Here is a 25837-nt window from a genome sequence, read left to right as displayed (position 1 = left end):
TACCAATGGCATTTTTCACAGAACTAGAACCAAAAATTTCATTATTTGTATGGAAATACAAAAGACCCCAAGCAGCCAAAGCAATCTTGAGAAAGAAAAATGGAGCTGGAGGAATCATGCTCCATGACTTCAGACTATCATACAGAGCTACAGTAATCAAGACAGTATGGCACTGGCACAAAACAGAAATATAGATCAATGGAACAGGATAGAAAGCCCAGAGATAAACACACGCACATATGGTCACCTTAACTTTGATAAAGGAGGCAAGAATATACAATGGAGAAAAGACAGCCTCTTCAGTAAGTGGTGCTGGGAAAACTGGACAGCTGCATGTAAAAGAATGAAATTAGAACACTCCCTAACACCATACACAAAAATGAACTCCAAATGGATTAAAGACCTAAATGAAAGGCCAGACACTATAAAACTCTTAGAGGAAAACATAGGCAGAAAACTCTATGCCATAAATCATCCTTTTTGACCCACCTCCAAGAGAAATGGAAATGAAAACAAAAATAAACAGATGAGATTTAATGAAACTTAAAAGCTTTTGCACAGCAAAGGAAAGCATAAACAAGACAAAAAGACAGCCCTCAGAATGGGAGAAAATATTTGCAAATGAAGAAACTGACCAAGGATTAATCTCCAAAATTTACAAGCAGCTCATGCAGCTCAATATCAAAAAAACAAACAACACAATCCAAAAATGGGCAGAAGACCTAAACAGACATTTCTCCAAAGAAGATATACAGATTGCCAACAAACACATGAAAGAATGCTCGACATCACTAATGATTAGAGAAATGCAAATCAAAACTACATTGAGGTGTCACCTCACACCAGTCAGAATGGCCGTCATCCAAAAATCTACAAACAATAAATGCTGGAGACGTTGTGGAGAAAAGGGAACCCTCTTGCACTGTTGGTGGGAATGTAAATTGATACAGCTACTATGGAGAACAGTACGGAGGTTCCTTAAAAAACTACAAATAGAACTACCATATGACCCAGCAATCCCACTACTGGGCATACACCCTGAGAAAACCGTAATTCAAAAAGAGTCATGTACCAAAATGTTCATTGCAGTTCTGTTTACAATAACCAGGACGTGGAAGTAACCTAAGCATCCATCGATAGATGAATGGATAAAGAAGATGTGGCACATATATACAATGGAATATTACTCAGCCATAAAAAGAAACAGAATTGAGTTATTTGTAGTGAGGTGGACGGACCTAGAGTCTGTCATACAGAGTTAAGTGAGTCAGAGTTAAGTGAGTCAGTTCTGAAGAACCTAGGGACAGGACAGGAATAAAGATGCAGACGTAGAGAATGGACTTGAGGACACAGGGAGGCAGAAGGGTAAGCAGGGACGAAGTGAGAGAGTGGCACAGACTTATATATACTACCAAATGTAAAATAGATAGCTAGTGGTAAGTAGCCACATAGCACAGGGAAATCAGCTTGGTGCTTTGTGTCCACCTAAAGGGGTGCGATAGGGAGGGTGGTAGGCAGATGCAAGAGGGAGGAGATACGAGGATATATGTATATGTATAGCTGATTCACCTTGTTATACAGCAGAAACTAACAAACCATTGTAAAGCAATTATATTCCAATAAAGATGTTAAAAAATAATAACAACAATGGGGGCTATTCTGCAAAAGGTCATCCAGCGAGTCACTCAGAATTGCATGACAGGTCCCCTCAAATGGGAACTCAACATAGAGGAACTTGCTCCACTGAGGAATGGAAAATAGACTTTACTCAAATTCCCAGAGCCCCAGGAAATTTTAAATCCGTGTTAGTGTTTGTACCTTTTTCGGGATGAGTAAAAGCATATCCCACCTGGACAGAAAAAAATCTCTGAAGTAGTTAAAGCCCTCATTATGGAAATTACTCCCTAATTTGGATCGTCTAACACCCTTCAAAGTGACAATGGACCGGCTGCTGTCTCTAGCATAACCCAACAAGTGTCTAAAGCGTTGTGTATTGATTAGAAACTACATTTATCCTGAGACTACAATCAACAGGAAAAAGTGAGAAAATGAATCATACATTTAAAAAAAGAGCAATGCTAAAGTATGTTGAGACTAACTTCACTTGGGATAAGGCCTTGCCAGTTGCCCTGTAATGGATTAGAGTGGATTCCAGAAGCAAGCTTAAATTAAGTCCCTTTGAAATTTTGTGTGGCAGGCTTTTCCAGGTGTCTACTCAGGCAGAAGAATCCAGTGATGTTTTAAAAGGACCTACTACTGCTAATTATGTCAAAATTATAGCCACTATACCAACCTCTGTTTATAAGTGTGCTTCCAATAGGTCTGCCTATCCACCTGAAGTACCCCTGGACCCTATTCAACCCAAACACCTCATCCTCCTCAAAAGCTGGAAAGAGCAAGGACATGACCATCAGTTGGCTGTGAAGTGGACAGGATGGGGCCATATGAGGTCTTGCTAACCACTCAGTTATGAGTGAAAGCAGCTGGGGTTAAGCCATGGATTCACCACACCCGTGAAGGCAGAACCCACAACGTCAAAGCACCAAGGAGAGTCTCTAAGCTAGAGGAAACTACAGTCGACAGTGGACTTGTGAGCCTCTGAAGATTTAAGATTTCTGTTCAAATAAAGATAAGTAATAAAAGCAAAAAAAATAAATAAATAAAATAAAATAAAGGCTTCATAGTATTCCATCTATTTAGAGTTCTCAATTACTATACAGATTATCAATATGCAAGGATATAATTATGCAAAATTATGGAAACATCTAAAAAAAGCATTTTGCAATTTTAACATGAAGATTCTCCTCTAGCTCATAAAGAACTATGCACTTTGAGAGCACTCAATGAATACCTATGTTGACTGCCTCTACTTTAGGACAATGCAAATATTTTTATATGTCATGATTTCATCTTAATTTATAGGTACATATTATAATAACAGGGCAGTCTCTGAATATTTACGATGGCATGTATTTAATAGATGCTTAGTACTTTAACATTGTAATAAATATTTACAGTATTTATATTAATAACACTGTATTTTAAGATGGACAAATCAAAGTTTAGAGGAGACATGGGAGAGTATACCACAGACTTTATCCTAGTAATAATAAATGACCAAGAGCATTATGTTCTTAAAAAGTATATTATATTAATATATATCAATCATTTCCTGTCCCTACTTATACCCCCATCTAAAAGAAACTGCCAGGTTTTTTCTCAGTTTCCATGTTTTGGAGACATTCCATCCTTCCCTTAGAATTTGGACCAATTGCTCTTTCATTCTGCTACACTGATCAGGTAATCTCTGAAAATTTCCTTTTTTCTCCTGTGATGGGTCTCCTGTTTCCTAGATCCCATGATTTCCTCTTGGTTTACTCCCTTGTCTTGATAAAGCAACCTTTCTACTACTTCTTGATAAAGGAGGCATTTTTTGAGACCCTGCTTGTCTGAAAATATGTTTATTCTACCAATACTCAACAACTTCTTTGGCTAAATACCATACAATTCTGCTTTGGAACCTCTGAAGGCATGGTTCTATTATCTTCTACCTCCAGTGCTGCCAATGAAAAGTCTGAAGTCATTATGTTGCCATTCTCATTTTGGATCCTTCCTATGTGACCTACTTTTTTTTCTCCCACCGAGAGTTTTATAATCTTCTCTCTAAGTGTAGTATGAAATTTCGTAATGATATGCACTGGTGTTAGGCAAAACAAACTCAGATCCTTCAGTTCTGGGTTACTTTCCTGCATTATTTCTTTGGTCACTTGCTCTCCTTCCATCTTCTCTGTTCTCTCTGAAACTCACCAGACCTCTTGAACTGACCCCTCATTTTCTTCCTTTCCTGTTTTTCATCTTCTTGTCTTTTGGTTCTACTTTCTCAGATCATCTCGATATTATCTTCCAACTTTTCCATTGTACTTTTTCATGTCTACTAATACGTTTATTTTAAGGGTTCTCTTTTATTCTAGGAATGTTTCTTTTTTTAGACTCAATTACTGTTTTGTGGATTAATAAATATATTTCTCTTAACTGAGTATATTTTCTTAGCTTCTCCAAGTTTTTTTTCATTACCCTGTTTGTTTTGTTTGTTTTTCACACTGGAGACTTTCTTCAAATATCCAGTGATCCTTAACTGCTTGTTCATATTTAACAATGAAATATTAAAAAGCTGGCTGAAAGCTTTGTCAACTACAAAATTTTGTCACTATAATGGTGGGCTTCACTGTGCACTGATCTGGCTGAGTTGTTTCATCGGGAGAGCTTAACTGCAGCAGCTATAGTCTCTTCTCTTGAGCAGGTTAGTTGCCCCATAATGGAATCTTCCATTCTGCTGCCTGGATGTTACAAGGCTAACTGTCCTCTTAAGGACTAGGCTGGGAGGTTTCAGAATTCAGTATTTAGACTTCCCAAACTATTTTCAATACAATACTCTTAGTACTGTGCTGGTAAATAGGGTCTCAAAAAAAAAAAAAAAGCCTGATTTGCAGCACTTGCCAATTTCATTAGTGTTAAAAACCCCACCATGGTCAACTCAAGCTACCACTCATTTGAACCAACTTACAAAATGACAACAGCTCTAACAACTAGCTCTCCCTGGTACCAGTTGCCTCTAGCACACTACTGAATCTCCCAAACCTCAGTTGCTCCTCAAACTCTCCAAAGTAATTCTCCAATCTTCTGCCAAACAGAAGACAGGGAGTGCCTATTTGTGCAGGGTAGGGGAAAGAATCTGGATATGCAACAGCTTCCTATATAGACCTTCTAGTTTTTGGCTTCAGTTGAGCACCTTACTTCTAGAGGCACATGATGCTTGCAATTCCCGATTATTTCTGTATCTTCAACTTGGGTTTCTACTTTCTCTCATTTGCTAAGTAAATTACTAATTTTCCATATGGTTCCCACTTTTAAAACTTAATTTTTATCGTTTCTTCTCCCTATTTCCTCATCCTTGTGGATTTATTAATATCATTTATTGCAGTTTCAGAAGGAAATAGAAGGGAATGTATAGGTTCAATCTGATATGTTTAACCAGAAGCCCTGACCTAGCAATATTTGAACTTGCAAAGAGTCTGAATTTACTCATTGATAATCATTCATTAATTTAATAAGATTTAATGAGCTCCTACTATGTGGCAGATACTCTTTTGGGCTCTTATTAGTGAAAATGTTACTCTTTTTATGGAATTTACAGTCTACCAGGAAGTTATTTGCTATTATTTGCATCTGGATTAATAAGTCTGAAAACCCTCTTTGAAAAAATGTATATTGTGGAAAATCAAAATAAACCACCTGTTAAGGCTTTAATATACCAAAAACTAAGTAAATTATTCTGGTTAATACTATGTTAACATTATGACTATAGGAGCAAACTAACTAAATAAATTATTCTTCCTAACACTATGATAATAGCAGCATAACTATACTTTTATCTGGACTAAACTATGATTAAATCATAGTAGAAAATATTCTCTATCATGAGAATTTAGGTCTCTATGCTCTAAATTGTACTTAAAAAAAAGTAAGACAGATGATAGCATGATTGCAGAGCACTGAAAAACAGTAGGCCATTATGAAGAGTAATGATCCCTTTTAGTACAGGTGGAATTAGAATGCTCCTCGGGAAAACACTTGAGATATCTATGCAGCATAATCCTCAGCAACAGTTAAACATTAATATTTTGTTATACTATATATCAGTGATTCTCCAACACCAGTCTGTAAACAAGTACTGATCCATGACAAAAATCTCACTAGTCCATGGCAAAAAATGTCAATATAAAGTCATCAAGTGTGTTCTCTTGTAAAGGACTGTCCTTTATCTGATATTACATCCTTAATATACTTTTGGTGTTAAAAAGTTATCTTTTATAAAATGAAAGTGATGATAGATGGTATTGTTTATTTTTTAATGCCCTTATCTGTTAAAAAGAGGACAATTCTAACCTGTTCTTGCCAATACTTCGTTTGAAATTTTACTATATGAAATCTAGTTTCTCCATGTACTGTCAAGGCTCAGGCAATAATGGGGCTGGTAAAAGAGAGAGGCATTTGGATTATCTAAAATACTGGCAGTTATAGTTAAAAGATCCTGGAACCACAGTTACCTTCATCACTAACTCAAAGAAACACATGACTACATATATTTATGACTACTGTAGGCCCTGTAGAATTCAACAATACATAAACATTGGATTTAGAGCCGATGAAGGGCAATTTGAAAGTTGCAGTCTTTGTATAACTGATGTAACAAGAATGGCAGTTCTCACAGATCTAGGAAAAAATATCTTAACAATGTAATGTTGTAGAAATAGTGCTGAAGTAGAATCAAGACAAAGATTTAATTCTGGTTTTGCCACTAATTATAGGGCCTTGAAGTACACTGCTTACATTTAGTGGATCTCTATTTCATCACAAAATGAAATGGTTGGACTGGCTAATCTCTAACATTTTGATCATCCTAAAAATCTACGCATCAACTCCTTTAAATGGATTGAAAGTTATCAGACAATCCTGATAACTGTTACTCATCAACAATTTGGATAAATTATATCATATGTTTCTTGAGAGAAGGTTCAACACCTTAGAGAAACAGTCCCAGTTATGCATCTATAGGGTGGGTAGAAGAGGTGAGGGGGGGAGATACTTGCTGATAACTGGACTTTAAGAGAAAATTTTTTAAACTAATCTTTTATTGGAGTAGATGAAAGCGTTAAAAGAAGGGAGAGATTTGGCTCTAGTATACGTTTTCCCTCTCCCTAGTACTGGGGGCAGGCAAAAGAAAAGAGGAAGGCAAACCTCTCTTTACATGACTAGTCATAGAACATCAATGGTAAGAAGATAAGTGTTTCATTGTTCAGGTTAAGTTTGGTTTCATTCAATGATGATGGACTCAGCATAATTTCTGGGGCCAGGTGCCAGAAATTAAAGACACTTAGGTACAAAACTTTTTATTTTCTTTGTGGTTCCTCCCTCCTTCTCTCTTTCTCTCTCTCCCCCTCTCTTTTTTCCTTCCTTTCCACCTACCATGGTGTTTTTTATTTTCTACTTAATGCTATGGTCCCCTGGGATATTCACAGGCCAAAGGCAGACCCTCACAGATGCCTAAGGGCCTCACCACACAACTCAGCACTGGGTTCTACCTCCTGCAAGCTGCTAGACCTATGTATTATGTCCTGGCTGAAGTTGGTGAAGTCAGTCTCTCCATCCCATGGTTCCTCTGCCTCAACCTATGGTAGGTGGGTAACCTCTAAAGGACTGCAACTGCCAAGCAGGGATGCAACTCAGTACCTGGACTGGTGACTCACTCCCTGCCAAGGCACCTACCTAATGTGCCGGGGCATTGCCAACCTGGGACAGAGGATGCTTCAGGGCACATGTACTCAGCTCAGACCCTCCCTGCTACATCTAGGCCTCCACCTGTGTTAAAGGGCAACAAGAGAACACAAGCCTCTACCCACCAATGTGACCCAGTCGATTCACAGCAGTGGCAAGACAGGAGCAGGGAGGCTAAGGCTGTGTTCTTCTAAGCAAAGGGTAGAAGAGCCCGAAGCCAAGAATGGTTCCTGGTAGGCAGTAGGGGGCAGGAGAACGCTGGAGCTGAGGCTTCAAGCCCCAGTGCATGCTCCATTTTCTCATCAGACTTAATTTACAAAACATATATTCAAATATAAAAATTAAAAATGGGGCTTCCCTGGTGGCGCAGTGGTTAAGAATCTGCCTGCTGATGCAGGGGACATGGGTTTGAGCCTGGGTCCGGGAAGATCCCACATGCTGTGGAGCAACTAAGCCTGTGGGCCACAACTACTGAGCCTGCGCTCTAGAGCCCACGAGCCACAACTACTGTAGCCCATGCCTAGAGCCCGTGCTCTGCAACAAGAGAAGCCACTACAATGAGAAGCCGGTGCACCGCAATGAAGAGTAGCCCCTGCTCGCCGCAACTAGAGAAAGCCTGCGCACAGCAACGAAGACCCAACGCAGCCAAAAATAAATTAAATAAATAAATAAAATTTAAAAAAAATGTTAAGACGGGGCTTCCCTGGTGGCGCAGTGGTTGAGAATCTGCCAGCCAATGCTGGGGACATGGGTTCGAGCCCTAGTCTGGGAAGATCCCACTTGCCACGGAGCAACTAGGCCTGTGAGCCACAACTAGTGAGCCTGCGCGTCTGGAGCTTGTGCTCCGCAACAAGAGAGGCCGCGACAGTGACAGGCCCGCGCACCGCGATGAAGAGTGGCCCCTGCTCGCCGCAACTAGAGAAAGCCCTCGCACAGAAATGAAGACCCAACACAGCCAAAAATAAATTAATTAATTTTAAAAAATGTTAAGACAGTGACCACAGAATATTAAACCTGAACTCAAGGCTCCTGTGGGCTTTATGCAACTGTACTGGTTACATTCCCATGAAGCTGGCCCAGGCCTCTGCTGAGAGTAGTCTTTTTGTGGGAGGTGAATGTACTTTTCCTGGGAAATGCTCAGCTCCACCCTTCATTACCAAGAATCCCTTCAGGGGCGCACAAATATTTTCCACTGGCCACCCCAGTGGAACATGTCCCCAGCGCCTTCTCTTGAGTTGAACATCCCATCACTTGGCAGTTCCTGCTCTTCCACTAACCTCCACATGCCTTCACATAGAGCCAAGGAACCACCATATTCTCAATTCTGCATGCTTCCAGGGCCATATAGCATTAGAACAAGCATAATATACACTTCAAGCTCCACTAGAACAGATTACTCCAAAAACTTTCCTCCTTGAAATTTCTAGACTAGCACTGGGCATCAGTCTACATGTTCTTGGTATACACTTCAAAACTTCAAGAAACATATGCCAAGTTCTCCCACGTGAACTTATCACATTTTACTGGCAACACCACAGTGGACCTTCAGGTTTCGACAGCATCTCAAACATCCATCTAAAAAACAAGATGGCAGTTTCCCCTTTTTGTACCCCAATTTTTACACGATTTTCCTGTAGACTCTTTCACTTAGATTCATGAGGGGAAATGCATCTCTCTCTATTAGGGATGTAAGAGAAAAATCTCTCTTAATGAACCTGCACTCCCAAAACATCAGTGGCCATAACTTCTCCTCCACAATCATTTTCGTATATATACTGGGAAGAGGATGATGGGGTGATTGCTATGGTAATAGGGCCAGTTCTATCATGTTCCTGTGAAGAGGGAGCTTCCACCCCCCCGCCCCGCTCCATTTCTGTGAGATCACAGATTCCTCTCCTAGAATGTGGTGACACTTGTCACCTTTTATTTTCAGTTTTGGATCTTGGCCACAATTCTAAGACACAGAAAAAAAAAACACAAACCCATCCAATCTGCTACAAATCAGTTACTTGATAAAACTGAACATTTAACTAGCAACTTAAATGTTAAAATAAAACATGCTCATAAATTTTACCTCAAAAAGCAAACAAAAGATCTGTCAAGTACTGAACTCTATTTAATGATGCTCATGATGTAATATGTTAAGGGTGAAGTGTACAGATGACTGCAATTTACTTTGAAATGCATATTATAAAAAAGGGGTGGAGAAACATATGATAAAGCAAATAGGTAAAATATTAATTGTAGAATCTAGGCGGTAGGTGTATGATTGTTTATGATACAATTCTCTCAACTTTCCTGTATGTTCAAAAATTTTCATTAAAAATGCTGGGGAAAAATAAATAAATAAAATAAAATAAATGCTCATTATTTTGGACATTGATAACAAGCTGATGAAGGAGACCAATATTTTACCCTTAAAATTCAAAATGATCTCAGATAAAGTTGGACAGACGAATGCAACTAAACAGGTAAAACTCATTAGATGAAAATATACTTATATATATATATATATACATACATATATAAAATCAGGATATGTATATATATCCTGATTATTTTCTTTTAGTACCTTCAATTCTTCTTCCATTTTAGTATTAGCTTGAGTCTGTTGCTGAAGTAACTGCTGCAATTGTTGGAAAGAAATGATGATGCCCTATAAAAAAGTATAAATATGGCATATTAATTGATAAAGTTTTAAGGCAGTAGGTATGTTTCTAAACTCATTCTTAAAAATATATTTTCTAGTTTCTTAACTTATTATCTTTACAGTTTAATTTCAATGCCATAATAAACAATATACTGAAATTAACTAATGGCATATTTTATTAATTTAATATTTAACATAATTTGTATTACATGATTTCTTACAAAGTATTATTTCTAAGAGTTCCTCAAATAATTAACAAAGTTTTTGAAATGGACCACAAATTCTGTGACACTACTGAAAAATGTAAAGAATTCAAAACTAAAACTTTTGTTGGTTTTCTCCCCAAATGGTAAATATTATCACTACTAAGATATATCACTGCTGGTGGGCTAGGATGGCATGGCATGCATTCAGAATCAAACAGAGGAAAAGCAGAAGAGGAAAAAAAGAAACAAGAGAAATTTTCTTTCACATATGTTTTTTTAGAATAGAATAAGTATAAATATCAAATAAATGCAAATGAGAGTAAAATGTCCTGTAAATGCATGCTCTAAGCATACATACATTTCAATAATTATCTGCCAGTGGTCCAAACTAAGGAAAAAAACTAATTTATTTTTATTCTTTTTATTTTATTTATTTATAAAATATTTTAATGTAATCTTTTTTCCAGCTTTATTGAGATATAATTGCCATATAACATGTAAGCTTATGGTGTACAACGTGATGATCTGATACACATATTTATTGTGATATGATTAACACAATAAGGTTAAAATCTCTATCACCACACATAATCACCAAGTTTTTTGTATGTGGTGAGAACATTTAAGACTCTCTGTATAAAATAAATAAGCTACAAGGATATATTGTACAGCACAGGGAATATAGTCAATATTTTATAACTTTAAATGGAGTATAATCTATAACAATTTTGAATCACTATGTTGTACACTTGAAACTAATATAAAATTGTAAATCGACTACCCCTCAACTAACTAAATACTTTTAAAATAATATGTCTTCGGAGTCTCATAAAAAAAAAATCTACTCTCTTAGCAACTCTCAAATATATGATACAGTACTGTTAACTAAAGTCATCATGCTATACATTCCATCCCCAGAACTAACTCATCTTACAACTGGAAGTTTGTATCTTTTGATGAACATCTCTCCATTTCTCCTCTGATTTATTTTTTAATGGGAGTATAGGTGAGACCTGGTTAAAAGAGGTACACATGTATCCATTCAATACACACCAACTGGGTGCTTACTATGTGCTAGGAATTGACCTAGGCATGATTCCATTTGTTACTTAACTTAGTTTATTTCCCACATTGTATTTGGTTTTTAAAATATTTACTGGCTTCCAAATTATCTTATGATTGCTTGCCTGTTTTTCTTCTTGAATATGGGTAATCTCTTCATTAATCTTCTTATTTAATTCCAATTCCTAAAAAAAGTGAATAATTTTAAAGTTATGATACAAAATTCAGCAAATTGTACATTCAATTCAGTGCTCAACAAATTTGGGAGTGTGATGACCTATTATTACTCCAGAGAACCAATGTTTGATTACTGTTGAAGCAGTGACTCTAGTGAACTGAAGATGGTGTTAGATACCCAGTACAGGCTGGTGCAAACTTATAAACATTAATGTTAGAAACTACAGAATTTCTCATCTCCAAAAGCTTTCCTGAGGATACCATTATACCAGAAGATTACCTGATACCATATTAAAGTGAAAATAAAGTGGTTATAGCTAAATTTTATTATCTTAAAGTTTTGTTGATAATGCCAAAAATTATCTAGCAGTTTTTTAAAAATTTGTAAAATCTTTTTTACTATGTATATTAACCCTACAAAGAAGGAACGTTTTTGTATTATAATCCTCTTATTGTTTATATATCTCATAAATTTTACAAAAATGTTCATTTTATAAACATAAATATATTTAATTAAATACCATTTTGAGTCTTTCTTGAAGTTCTTGAAATTTTTGTTCTTTAATTGTTAAATTAATGTTTTCTTCTCCCATCTTATGTTGTTGACATGTGACCTTGGTCTTTATCAAGTCTGAGGTTACTTTTTTAAGTTCCTTAACATAAGAAACATCAAACAGAGAATTCAGTACACATGTTTCATCAAAGCAAGGCACTTTTCTGACAGTTTTAAAGTTCATTTTAAACCTATCACTATAATTTACTATATTTCATATATTAAGATACTACTACTTGCCCATCAAGGTCCTTTTTCCCTAGTTTCCTTGCAAGATAATTAGCCAATGCTATTTGTAGTTATGGAATAGGCAAACGCAATGACACAAAGATAGAATGCATGATCTTTGTTCTTAAAAAGAATACACTAACTAAATGAACTAACCAACCAGAAGCAGGGTGTTTTCACTGATGACTTATTCAACAAAAATCCTTTAAGATAAAAACATGATATAAAAGATTATCAATTCCCAAGTTATTAGCAGCTAATAAGAAAAATTTATGTAAGAAATAATTATAACGTGATGAGTGCTATAATACAGGAAGGAATGTATAGAAGTATAAAGAATGAAACAGTTTGGTTGAGGGCATCAAGGAGGCATTACACAGGAAAGTGGTATTTGAACTGAGTCTTTGAAGATAAATTTATGAAGAGGACAAAAAAATGAGTAGATATTCCAGGCAAAAAGATTCAGAAAGTACAGAAACATGAAAGAGTATATTTTTCAGGGAAACAGAACTAATATGATATGGCTGGAGCTAAAATGTTATGGGTAAGGGGGAGGAGTAGAGTACTGGTAATTGTGACTAGAAATTTGGCAAAATTCAAATACTGAAAGATTTGTAGGCCAAGCTAAAGAGTTTTAATTTTATCCTATAGACAATGAGGAATTAACCACTGAAGGATTCTGAATAAGAGAATGACATAACAAGATTTGCATTTTAGAAAAATAACTCTGGCATCATTGTAGAGGATAGACTTGAAGGGGATACAAAAGAAGTCTTCACCGTGAAGTTATATATCCACTGAGTTTAACAGATACATCCAAACACATTTAAATCCCGAAACACCAACTTCTGAATGGTGTGTACTTTATTGTACTGCTGTTCTGTGTATATTGTATATTAAATACTCAAGGATCTGATTTTCACATTCTTGATTACACAGCACCTGAACTCCCTTTGAATTTTGAAGGCCCACTAGAGAAGCCGGAAATGCCAAATACTACTTTTATAAGCATGACACCAGGCTCTGATAATCAGAAGCACTTGTCTTGGATATTGGATCAGGAACTAGTAACATAAGAACAAGAACTGTTGCAAACCTTTCTGTTGGTAGATAGCAGGGGCTATGCTAGTTACTTCAACCTTCCATGGATAACAGTGATACTGCTGTAGCAGTAGCAGTATCTACTATGGTCAACAGTGATGGTACAAGCTGCAGTGTACAACAACTTAGTAGTGGAAGTTGGTTATATACCTTCTCTTGTTTCTGACAATTTTCCAAGTCTGAGATGACCAACATCCAAATTCCTTTGCTAAAAAAAATCATCTTACAATTAAGAATCTTGATTAATATACTTCAATTTTTAAAAGGTTGTATTTAAGTACCGAAGTTGGTTAATTAGTGTGGTGAGATTACAGGAAATTTTTGTTTTCTTCATTTTGCTGTTAGGTGTTTTCTCTTTTTTTCTACAATAAACACATATTTCTCATGTATCAGTTTTTAAATAGTATGTAAAGCTATGGAAACAGGTGCAGTCATTTAGTTACTAGTTAGAGGAAAGATGATGACAAATGACTGAGTCTTAAAGAACTCCAAGATTCATGGATTAAAGAAGCTGTTAATACAGAAGGCTGAGAAATACGGTCAATTGAGGCAGGAAGAAAACCAAGAGAATGTGGTATCAAGGAAGCTGAAAAAGGAACAGCAGAAAACAGGGCTGTCAATACCTCCACAGTTCTACATGTTATAACCTCAGCCACCTAGAGGGAAACTTGCCTGATTGATTACCTTTTACCCCCTAGTCCAAAATCCAGGAGAATGGATTCATTGGTCTTAGTTCACATATTCCCTTTAGATATGTGCACTACATAAAATGACTGCTAAAGTAACCGCGTGGGTTAAGAGATACGGCTTTATTTTCAGAAAAGCAGGCAGACAAAATAATGTACAAAGAGAACAATCAGCATGTACTGAATAATGAAAGAAGTTTTAATGAAGGAGGTAGGCCTTGAAGAATGAGTAGTATACTGGATATCTTTCATTTGTCGCTCCTGATTCACCCTCTACTTTCTCTGTGGCCTGTGTGGCATCTGTGGATACAGCAAGCAAGCTCCCTTCTCTCTGGCTTGTGGGGTTCAATCTCTGGGAGGCATCAGTAAATCAGTATGCTGGGAAGATAGAGAGATGGAGGTGTTTGCCCAGCTCCCTCCCTACATGACAACAAATTGGCAATAGCTCTGTACCTTTACCAAAGGTCACAGCTTCTGAACTGTAGCTTTCTTCTACAGCTTTACCTATAGCTCCCTCCAGGTTCCAGCAGCTGCTTCCTTCCCTTGCCACCATCAGGTCTAGCTTCTATCCCTTGCTGGTTTCCCTTAACTCTGCCTACAACTCTGTAAATAGCTCTTTCATCAAACTTTTCTCAATTTCCCATACCAATGTACCATCTGTTTCCTGCCTCAATCCTGTTTAATACAAGTAAGCTGAGAGAAGGCATTTCAAGTTGGGGCAGGGAATATGGAGGAGAGAAAAGGTAAAAAGGGAAAATTAAGAATTATGATAATGGCAACAAAGATTTTGGATTAAACAGAATGGAAGATGCTTATTAGGAAGTAGTAGGAAACAATGTTGAAGATGTAAAATGGGACCAGACCATGGAAGTTCTGGAAAGCCAATTTTAAAAGTTTGGGACTAAATCAACATGTTGTACACCTTAAGCTTAAACAGTGTTATATGTCAATTATATCTCAATAAAGCTGGAAAAAAAATTTTGGACTTGATTTGGTAGACAAAGGAGAACTATTCAATTTATCATTCCTTCTACATATGCTAAGTATCTAGCATGTGTCAGGCACGTAGAAGCAAGAATATTAAACTAGTAACTTAGTAAAGTTAGTCTAGCAAAAAGAGTGAATCAAAACTGGAGAATAGGGCTTCCCTGGTGGCGCAGTGGTTGAGAGTCTGCCTGCCGATGCAGGGGACGCGGGTTCATGCCCCGGTCCGGGAGGATCCCACATGCCGCAGAGCGGCTGGGCCCGTGAGCCATGGCCGCTGAGCCTGCGCATCTGGAGCCTGTGCTCCGCAACGGGAGAGGCCACAACAGTGAGAGACCCGCATACCACCCCCCCACCCAAAAAAAAACCACAACTGGAGAATAGAACACTGGCTACGAGGCTATTTTATTAATCCAGGCATGAGATGATGAATGTCTATACCACTGAGAAATGGATAATGAAAAATATGAGACATTCTAAAGGAAGATATAATTGAATAGACAAAGGAAATGAAGGAAAAAAGATGATTTCAAAGCGTTTAGATGAAGCTAGAAGAAATAAGAGACCATGAAATGTGAAACAGAAATGCATGAAAATGGAAAGGAAACGAAAAATCTACTTTACTGATGAAATAGATGAAAAATCTATTAAAGACAAGAAATAAGAGAGGGACAATATTCTGAGATTCACTCTTAAGAAAGCCAAAAAGCACAAATCACAAAGCCTAAGCCATAGGCTGTTACTGTTCTAAAAAAATCATTCATTTATTATTTTTCAAATTATAAAAGGTTACATATGATGAATTCCCTCAAATGAAGTTTCAAGGTATCAGTGATGGTTCACCTTCATAGGCAGCAAGATGGTTTCCTGTGAAAGGAGAGTTGCATGATTTTTTTTTTTTTTTGGCAGCAGGAGGAGGAAGCATGGGGAGAATAAAGAATCAATCCAATGGGTGACCCTGAAGTTACAGTAAGTCATAAAAGGCGATGACCTGCAGGCAGTTGAAAATACAGAACTGGAGATTAAAAGAAATGCGAGGCTAGAAATATAGATATGAAGTCATCTATATGAAGTGAATGATGGAATTAAGGAGGATGAGCTAATTGAAAAAAAGAATATGAAGAAAAGAAAGAGACATTATGATACAGCTTTGGAGGAATCGGAAAAAAAAAAAAGATAATCTGGGAACCAGAGGTATTTATTTGTACCCAAAGACCCTTAAAAAGTGAACTATCATACAGATGTTCAAAATTAATACATTTTATATTTTAAACATGATTTTGTACAAAATACAATATTTCTGTAATGAAAAGCATGAATTGTCAGTATAAGTTAGGATGCTTTGGTTATAACTATCAGAAAACCATAATTAAACCATTAAATAATAATGAAACATATTCTGCAGCAAGAGGTAATTTAGGTATTCCACAGCAACTGTCTCTTCCTGGAACTCTTACTAAAGAGTAAGAGAATTTTTCTTTGAACCACCTCCTGCTAGCCAGAATTAGATCACATGCTCATTCCTGAACCAAATACTGGCATAAGGAATGGAGATGATATTAATTGGCTTAGAGACCGACTGATCATATGAGGTGCACTAGATGTTGAGGAATTATCACAATATCCACTACATGAACAATTTCAACTAACATTATAAAGTTTATAGGTTGTTTAGAATATTACTGACTACAAACAGTACACAGTACAAAGTGAGGATAAATGGAGACTTTTTTACAAGATGCTTGACTCTGAATAATTCAACTAACTGTTGGATCCAGTTAACGGTTTTTAAATTGTGCTCTGAGAAGTCCTAGCGGTTCCATGGAGTCCCTCCACAGCTGCTGATAGAGAAGAAAGAGCCAACTTGCATGGCTCCAGTGTTCCTAAAACTCTCCCTTCAAGCACAAGTAGCTCTACTTTGTTTTAATACTGAGTTTCCACAACTTTAACAGAAGGTTCTACAACTCAAAGAAAGATAAAAACCAGTAGATCAGATGATCCTTATGATTCCATGAAATTTAGAGAAGATCTGAAGAAGACAAATAGTTGGGAGAGAACTAGTCATTGTAAAAACAGAATATAATTCAAGCATGAAGGGGGAAAAAGCAATTAATGAGTTGGAAGAAATTTCAGACTTTCCTATCTGATAAAAAATTTATCAGATGAGGCAATATTTTAGTTGTCTTGAAAGCCTATGCATATAACCCACCTATAGTTATGGTGCAGAAAAACTGCACCATCAAAATGTGCCTTAATTTTAACCTAATTTCACTTGCAAGTAACAATAATCCCATAAATTTCTATGCATGTTAAACTTTCTGAAGTGCTTTTCCACATATTATTTTATATTTGTTACACATATATAAAACAGGAAAGGCAGATATCATTAAATCCATATTGCAAATGAGAATATAAGGAGAAAAGCAACACTAGTGTGATCTAAATCATGTACCTCCTTTGGATGACTATAGTTGAAAGGTTTAGTTTTAGAGAAAAAAGGTAAAGTATGAGTTAAAATAAACAGAATAAATGAGAAATATTATGCAGGGAATTATGTGTAGGCAGAAATAGGCCAATGGACTGGGTGAAGTAATGGAGACTAAAGGACTAGAGGTCAATCTAAGACCAGAGTGGGGTGTGTAAATGGTACAGGTGACAGAAAAGGATGCTCTGGTTGGAGAAGGAGAAGGGCTGAATGACAGAGCCCAAAGGAAGTGGTATTTAATGATGAGTTTCAAGGTAATGGAAATACTAGTCTAGATACGCAGAGTCAAGGTCTATGGGGACCTAGTAGTTTAGGAGGATGAATATTAGCAACTTCCCCTTTTAATAAACATATGCTTTCTAATGGTGAACGAAGCAAAGAAGAAACTTACACGGATGAATTGCTTATACTGTTACCGTTACCAGTAGAATGGTTAAGATCACAGGTTCTGGAGCCAAATTTGTTTGGGTTCCAAACCTCACTCTATTTTCCTTGTTGTGTAACTTTAGGTAACTTACTTAAATGCATTCTGCCTCAAGCTCCTCATCTGTAAAATGGAGATATAATTTTTTAAAAAACTAACAAAGTGCCTGGCATGTAATAATCTATGCAACAAGTATTTGTTGAGCATCTACTATGTTCTAGGCACTGTTACCTGTTATTACTACTAAGGTGAATTCAAGGGATTCTATGATTATTTTCTCTACTTTTAGAATAAAGTAGTCTGAAGTCCTAATGGTGTTATGAATAAGTATTCTTTATTTAAAGAATTAAGATTCATTATTTCATAACTGATTACAATAAGAGTTTTTTTGTAGACTATGAACATCTCAAGGAAAAGAACCACATTTCATACTTATCCCATGGAACGTAATACAGTCAGGGATCTAAGAAGAACTAAAAATTTTAATGAACATAAGAAGAAAAGAGTGATGAACATGATATTTAAAAAATGTGACACCTTTGCCTAAAATAAGGTTTGATGAAATCAAAGTTGATTTATTCGGGATAAAGCAAATGGCAATAAAAATACTTGATGACAGCAGTCAATGTCAGCCAAATAAGACTATTGTTAATGACACGATAGTTCAGTCAATTTGTAAAATTGTATAGAAAGTGGTAGGCGTAGTATAGTGCTCAGTATATTGTATAGCATATAGGAAAGTACAGTGCTGGGGGTTTAACCACTGATTGAACGAGATGGCTTCCTCTGATCAAGGTAACAACCACAACCGTGTAGACCACCATGTTATAAATAGATGCTTCTCATTTAAATGTGAACAGACCACTAAAATTTTCTTACCGATAATAAAAAATAAAGCTTAGTAGGTGGTGAGTCACTAACATCATGCTAACTTTAAAAGAACAGCAAAAAATAAATAAATAAATAAAAGAACAGCATATTTTGGAGCTAGAACCTTGACTGTCTTAATCAACAACCCTAAACTTGTGAGATTAAAATGGGTTAATTCTGCATTACAAATTCAGATCCAAGAATATTCTACAAAACAACAATTACAGACATAAGACAATATAATAAAACATTCTAGTTCATAAGCCATATGGTCATTGACTCAACAAACTTCCTGAATAAAAGAATTTGATCTTATTATATCTACCCTGGATAAACATTCAAAAACAGGATGCTAGTTAAATTGACTGTGCATACTGAAGGATACAAAACTAAAGACAGTCATTTCAGCAATTAATTTAAGTTTTTAAAAATTTAAAAGAGATTAGTTCAAAGGAAAAATATCTGTTAGAGTACCTCAAAGTTTTAATCTCAACTCAGATTTTCAGGATGTTTGACTAATACTTATGTTGTTACTTGTTATTTAGTCAAACACCACCTGAGTAATAAAAAATCTTTTATGCTGAACTGATTTTTTTAAAAGACACCAATGATATTAGGTTTAAAATAATGTACATCTTTCTTTGCTTTGCACATGGTGTTCTAAAACCTTGCTTTCAAGCTGCTTTTTTGTGCACTAAAATGGTAATTTTTAAAAGAAAACTTCCAACAATTTTTCTGAATTTAAAATTTTTTTATATTGGGTTTTCCTGGAGCAAGATACACCTGCATAAAGTAAACAACTTAGAAATTAATTAGATGGCTTGTTTTAAATTAGTGTTCTGTTCTAGATTCACCCCTAAGATACAATGTCTTATTGATAAAAATATAATTAAACTGAGGTATATGGCTAAAACTTAAAGTAGCTTACAATTCTCTGAATTTAAAAAAAGGATTGGTTTTCTAAAAGTTTTTCTTCTGTCTAGGTTACAAAGTGCAACAAATGTCTTATGTCTTTCTGTCAATACATTTTTCCACAACTGAAAGCATGGAGCTGTTGTAATCAGCTAAGTTTTACAGAAGATACTCTAAAATACATCAATTCCTATTACAATAACTGCTATAAAACAACAGGGAAGTGGGAAGGGAGTGGCAAGGGGCAAAAACCCAGTATGTGGCTGACAAAAGTAAAAACTAATCTTTTCTTATGTCTTTCTTTTTCTTTTATATATTAATTATGTAATCTTAATAGCATATTAAATTAAAAGCAGAGACCTTCACAAAATGATTTTCGACTGAAAGTATGTTTTTGATTTTATAGCTCTTATAGCTTTTAAATATCCTGAACTTTTAGTACATTGTTTTCTAACCATTTTATTCAAAGCTGTTAGTGCAGCAAATAAGCATGCAGCACATGCTTTGATCTCATTAAATTACAACTTATAGTTCCTAGAGTCATAAATATCAAGCCCTTTTCTCCTTTACCCCTCCTCTTCTGGTATGAGGTAGTCTGTTAAATATCACTATCTCCTTGAGTCCTCTGACGTTTACTCAGACAAATAGCAGAGGTTATGAATGCTGCTCACAGATAGTATCAGGAATTCTTCATGATTGCCATAATGGTGAACCCAGCATTCAGAACTGTAATACTTAGTTTTATCTAACAAGTAAGTTTGGTCTGTTTAACTTTGTTCCACAAAAGGAAAAAGGAAAAAAAAAAAAAGAATTCCATCTTATCACAAACCAGTAACTTAACTGTCCTGGACATAATCAAAGAACAGCATAAAAGAAAAATAAAAGTTATCTTTGGAAAAATTAATGATTAAAAGTGTTAACTGAGTAATGGAAAACAATGTTAGTAGGCTCGATTAGCCTCTGAAAAAGAAAATCAAAACAGAAAACACTTTTCTTAAAGTTAAAAATTAAGGCTACACTAAAAACTACAAAATTATTGTACCTAGTATGTCTGAAATATTAAAAACTATCTGTTAAAATATATTTGTAAATTCTTACCCTTTCAGCTTCTCGAACTTGGAACTCTCAAAGGTAGTAACATTCTCTCACCTTACCCTTCTCTACAATCTCTCTTCCAAGAACTATTTAGCAGGATGATTACTGACTTAATGCTTTCTATAGAGACAGAGGCCACCATCACATGACACCTCAGTACATTTAGGCAGCCCTGGCCAAGGCTGCAAGACCTGGGAAAAGGGGGCAAGTGTGCTCATGAGCAACACTATTCCACTTGTGTACAGAGACATGCTTTACTCCTTTCACAAAAATCCAGCAAGGGAAATGCTCCATGGATTTACATGGCCTCATCTCCATCTACAGGTCAGTCTTAAACTATACGTTAGAAATACAATAGTCTATTACATTACAATGCAACATTTGTTCTTATTTAATGAAAAAAAACATAATTTAATAGAGAAATTTATGAGGTATAATATTTTCATAATAATGCAAAAACTAACTGAATAAAGCACATATGACTATTTTAATATAATCATCAAATTAATGATCTAACCACTTAAGACACTGATAACAATATTAAACAAAAAATGAACCAAAGAGATATCACTGAAAATATGCTTATTCACAACTACTCAGTCAGTATTATTTATTTATATTTGCTTTCAAAGTTTATATTGATAAAAATGAATGGTCCATTTAACAATTCTGATTTGAAATGACAGACGAAATTTTCAAATTACAGGTTTTTCTCCTTATATCGTAAGAGCCATCTCTAATATTCTTAAATGTGACTGAAAAGAAATATTCTTTACATATAAACTGTCCTCTTGGGACTTCCCTGGTGGTCCACTGGTTAAGAATCCACCTTCCAATGCAGGGGACGTGGGTTCGATCCCTGGTCAGGGAACTAAGATCCCACATGCCAGGGGGCAACTAAGCCCGTGAGCTCTAGAGCACGCACACCACAACTAGAGAGCCTGCACGCCAATTAGAGAGAAGCCCGTGCGTCGCAACAAAGAGCCCACGCGTCACAACGAAAGATCCCACATGCCACAACAAAGATCCCACACACTGCGACTAAGACCCGATGCAGCCAAATAAATAAATATTTTTTAAAAACCTATCCTTTTAGGTAGTTTGCTAGATAGAGAGAAGATTTTTTAGGGCTAGGGACATACACTTATTACCATTCTAATATTCTGTACTGGGCTACCCCTATGCTCTTACTTTCTGATCCCTCGGGTATAAGGAGAGAGTCCAAGGAATTTGAAACCAATTTATTGGCAGTTATAAGAACAAGACCTAGATATAACAGAGTTACAAATATTAATGGTCTTTGAACTCTGGCTTAGCATTTAGAAGGCACGTCAATCTTTAGCCCCTGTGGTCCTGCTTTCCTGGAAATGGTACTAAAAGATAAAGTAGTAAAATTTCCTGATTTCTTGAATTACATATTAAAGTATATGTCATTCATCTGGTAGCACAAACACTCTTCAAAGCTTAAGCCTGTGTCTCTGTAAATAATAAGTTGTCTTAATAAATTTTTAATTTTTGTAAAATTATAGTTAAATATAAAAACAGAGGGTCTTCTGGTTTCTGGTCCAGCATGTAATGAGCTTAGTTAGAAGTTTCCACTTGATCCCACCACAAGTAAAAAGCTGAACAAACTGAAAATCAACAACTCCTCTTACATCTGCTAGACAAATGAGGTCATAAAGCAAATTGCTGCCTCAAAAATTGGAGAGATGGACAGGTAAATACAGAGAAACAGAAACCTCCACAGGAACCAATGCCAGGGTAGGAAAAACTGAACTGTAATTGACTAATTCCCAGAGGCTCAGAGTAGACAATTCAGAGTTAAAAAATTCAGCTGGGACACAGTCATTGGGTTCTCAAACTTTTGTGAAATTTTACCTCCAGGTCCTCTCATAGTGAATATCAGAGAAAATTCCCTCCTGCTAAAAGCAGGAGGAAAAGGAGAGAAAAAGTAACCATTTTGAAATATACTAACTCATTTTTTTCTTATCAACAAGTCCTGCCCTCAGGAGAAACTATTTGACCTGAGTCTAAACTACCTGAGGGAAGGGTAATACCCAACTCTATCCCCCTCCAACCATCCTTGTGCCGGGCGGCGTGGGTGGGCAGGGACTGAGAAGCACTGGTGAAATTCACAGTCCAGGGGCAACAGGCTCATCTAATCATCGGGCACCCATCCCCCTATCTTACCACTACATTACTATACGCCTATTGACTGCAGTTTCTTTCACCCAGTATATCATGTCTGCCTTCCAACAAATAAATTACAAGGCATACTAAAAGGCAAAAGACACAATTTGAAGAGACTGAACAAGCCTCAGAACCAGAGTCAGATACGGCAGGAATATTAAAACTATCAGACCCAAAATTTTTTAAAACTATGATTAATATGCTAAAAGCTTTAATGGAAAAAACAGACAAAACATGGGAGAACAGATGGATAATGTAAATGGAGAGATGGAAATTCTAAACAAGAATAAAAATGAAATGCTTCAGATCAAAAACACTGCAACAGAAACGAAGAATGACTTTGATGGTCTCAATAGTAGACTGGACAAGGCTGAGTAAATAATCTCTGAGCTTGAGAATATGACAATAGAAATTCCAAAACTGAAAACAAAGAGTAAAGACTGAAAAAGCATAAGAGACTATCCATCACCTGCGGGTCAGCTAATGTAACATATACAAATTGTAACATATACATAATGGGAGTACCAGAAGGAGATGAAAGAAAGAAAAAGAAGCAATATTTGAAGCACTGATGATTGAGACTTTCCCCAAATTAATGTCAGACACCAAACCACAATCCAAGAAGCTCAGAGAACATCAAGAAGAAAAAGTGACTAAAAAAATTAAACCCAGGGGCTTCCCTGGCGGCGCAGTGGTTGAGAGTCCGCCTGCCGATGCAGGGGACGCAGGTTCGTGCCCCGGTCTGGGAAGATCCCACATGCCGCGGAGCGGCTGGGCCCGTGAGCCATGGCCGCTGTGCCTGCGCGTCCGGAGCCTGTGCTCCGCAACGGGAGAGGCCACAGCAGTCAGAGGCCCGCGTACCGCAAAAAAAATAAAAATTGAAAAATTAAACCCAGGCATATCATATTCAAATTTTAGAAAATCAAAGATATTTAAGTGACACTCAGTAAATGTTGTTTCAAAGCATTTACTCAGTGTCAGTAAAGACAGGTACTTAATTCTCTCAGGGATAAGGAGGTGGTCCAAAGTGGTATTATTTCAGTTGGGGCTTTGAAAAGAATTAGGAAAAGGAAATAAGTCATTCTCTGTAGAAAGAACAAGGCTTTGCCTACTTCACCTTGCTCTCATACCGGTCTCCCCTGTTATCAGTGGGGATATTTTTAGTTGCAAATAATGGAAAATTAAGCTGGCCCTAAGGAAACTGGCTTAAATAATAATGCGGATTTACTGGCTCACATAACTGAAAAGTCTAGAGGCAGGGCAAGTGCAGGGTTGGTCCATTCAGGAACTCAAAATTATCATCAAAGAATAGGTTTCTTTATATCACAGCAATTTGGCATCCACATTTCAAGTTCCTCCTTTTTAGCTTCTCATGATTGTAGGATGACTGCCAGCCCCAGTAGGAGTTACCTTCTTCCTGGTTCATAACCACTGGGTAAGGTCATTTATCCACTCCTAAGCCAAAGGCTGTGGCTAGAGTAATGAAATATGTTTATGGCCTTGTGCCAATTTAGGGCTCCTCTCTAAAGCTGGAGGCATCAAAACAAAACTCTGGATAAGTTTAGAAAGGAGAAGGGGGATATTGACGCTCAGTAAGCTACCAATAAATATCCAATGCACTCCTTCACTCAAAATGCTCCAGCCATACCAGACTTTTTCTTGTTCCTCATATACATTAAACTCTTTCCTGTCTCAAGGCTTTTGCTGTTCCCTTTCCTGAAACATCATCCTCTTCCCTCTCCCACCACTTTACCCCCAATGTAATGAAGTCACCTATGATAATGTCATCACATCCTCTACTTTTTCTTCATATCACTTATAACAGTTTTAACTTATTTGATCTGTGTGATGGTTTTATATGTAACTCCTCCATTGGACTATAACTCAAGGAAGCAGGAACATGTTTCATTTTCTTCATACCTGTACCCTAAGTGCCATATAGTACCTGGCACACAGAGCCACTCAAAAGTTGAATGAATGAATGAATGGTGCTAATGAGATTAACATATAGTGAATGCTTATTGGTTATTCATATCATCATAAAAATGCATGCCACTGGTCACAAGTCAAAGAAACAATATTTTGAATGGGTTAGAACAAATTCATTCATTGCATTTATTGAAATCGTAACTCAAAGTTTATAAATCTGTATTTAAAACATTTCATTTATCTTTATACAAAAAAAACCCACCCAACTTTTCTGGTATTATTTCATAAAACTAGTTTTATATAATACAATAAACTATATCAATCATACCTTCTTTAAACTGTGTATTTCAGATTCTTGTTTTTTATTTAAAGCTGAAAGTCTTTTGTTTAACTGTATTGCTTCTTGTACTGTAACATGAAAGACACTTAGGAAAACATTATATTCATTGTACATTTTAAGGAAATATTACTAACATGGACAAGGAAAATAGCCTCAATGCAATATATATAATTATTACTGAATTTAATAATATTAATTAAACTGCCATTTACTATTACCAGTATCAGATAAGTTCAATTTATTCATTATAAATAAGTCCATTTAAACATTTCCTCTTAAATATGTTAAGTTTAAATAAGATAGCACCTACCATTTTGCTCTAACTTTTCATGATTCTCTTTTACTAATCCAAATTGACCTGTTATTGTAGCATAGTATTTCTCAATTTCATTCAGTTGCTTCTGATGATCTTCTTTAGCCAGAAAATGTAACTGGACTTTTTGTTCCTATTTTGAAGAGTTATTTTAAATGTTATACATATATAACACATACATACATATATATATACACACATATTTATTAAACATACATAACAATTTATTGTTTTTAATAACTGTTGTTATTAACATAAGTATGTCATGAAAAAGTACTCTCTGAGTACACCTTAGAG

General features: G+C 36.1%; 1 protein-coding gene across 1 annotated transcript in view; it reads right to left on the bottom strand.

Moving 5' to 3' along the window:
* The window catches only part of CCDC73 (coiled-coil domain containing 73), a 104856-nt gene that overhangs the window by 30125 nt on the left and 48894 nt on the right, over window positions 1-25837 (bottom strand). Inside the window, exons 7-11 of the mRNA XM_060159454.1 lie at window positions 25538-25673; window positions 25216-25295; window positions 11952-12083; window positions 11379-11438; window positions 9890-9991 (exon numbers count right to left, since the gene is read on the bottom strand). Of these exons, the coding sequence (XP_060015437.1) occupies window positions 9890-9991; window positions 11379-11438; window positions 11952-12083; window positions 25216-25295; window positions 25538-25673 (510 nt within the window). The remainder of the gene's footprint in view (window positions 1-9889; window positions 9992-11378; window positions 11439-11951; window positions 12084-25215; window positions 25296-25537; window positions 25674-25837) is intronic.

This window comes from Lagenorhynchus albirostris, chromosome 9 (genome assembly GCF_949774975.1).
Source record: "Lagenorhynchus albirostris chromosome 9, mLagAlb1.1, whole genome shotgun sequence".
Taxonomy (NCBI): domain Eukaryota; kingdom Metazoa; phylum Chordata; class Mammalia; order Artiodactyla; family Delphinidae; genus Lagenorhynchus; species Lagenorhynchus albirostris.
This window is presented reverse-complemented; position numbering and strand designations above follow the sequence as displayed.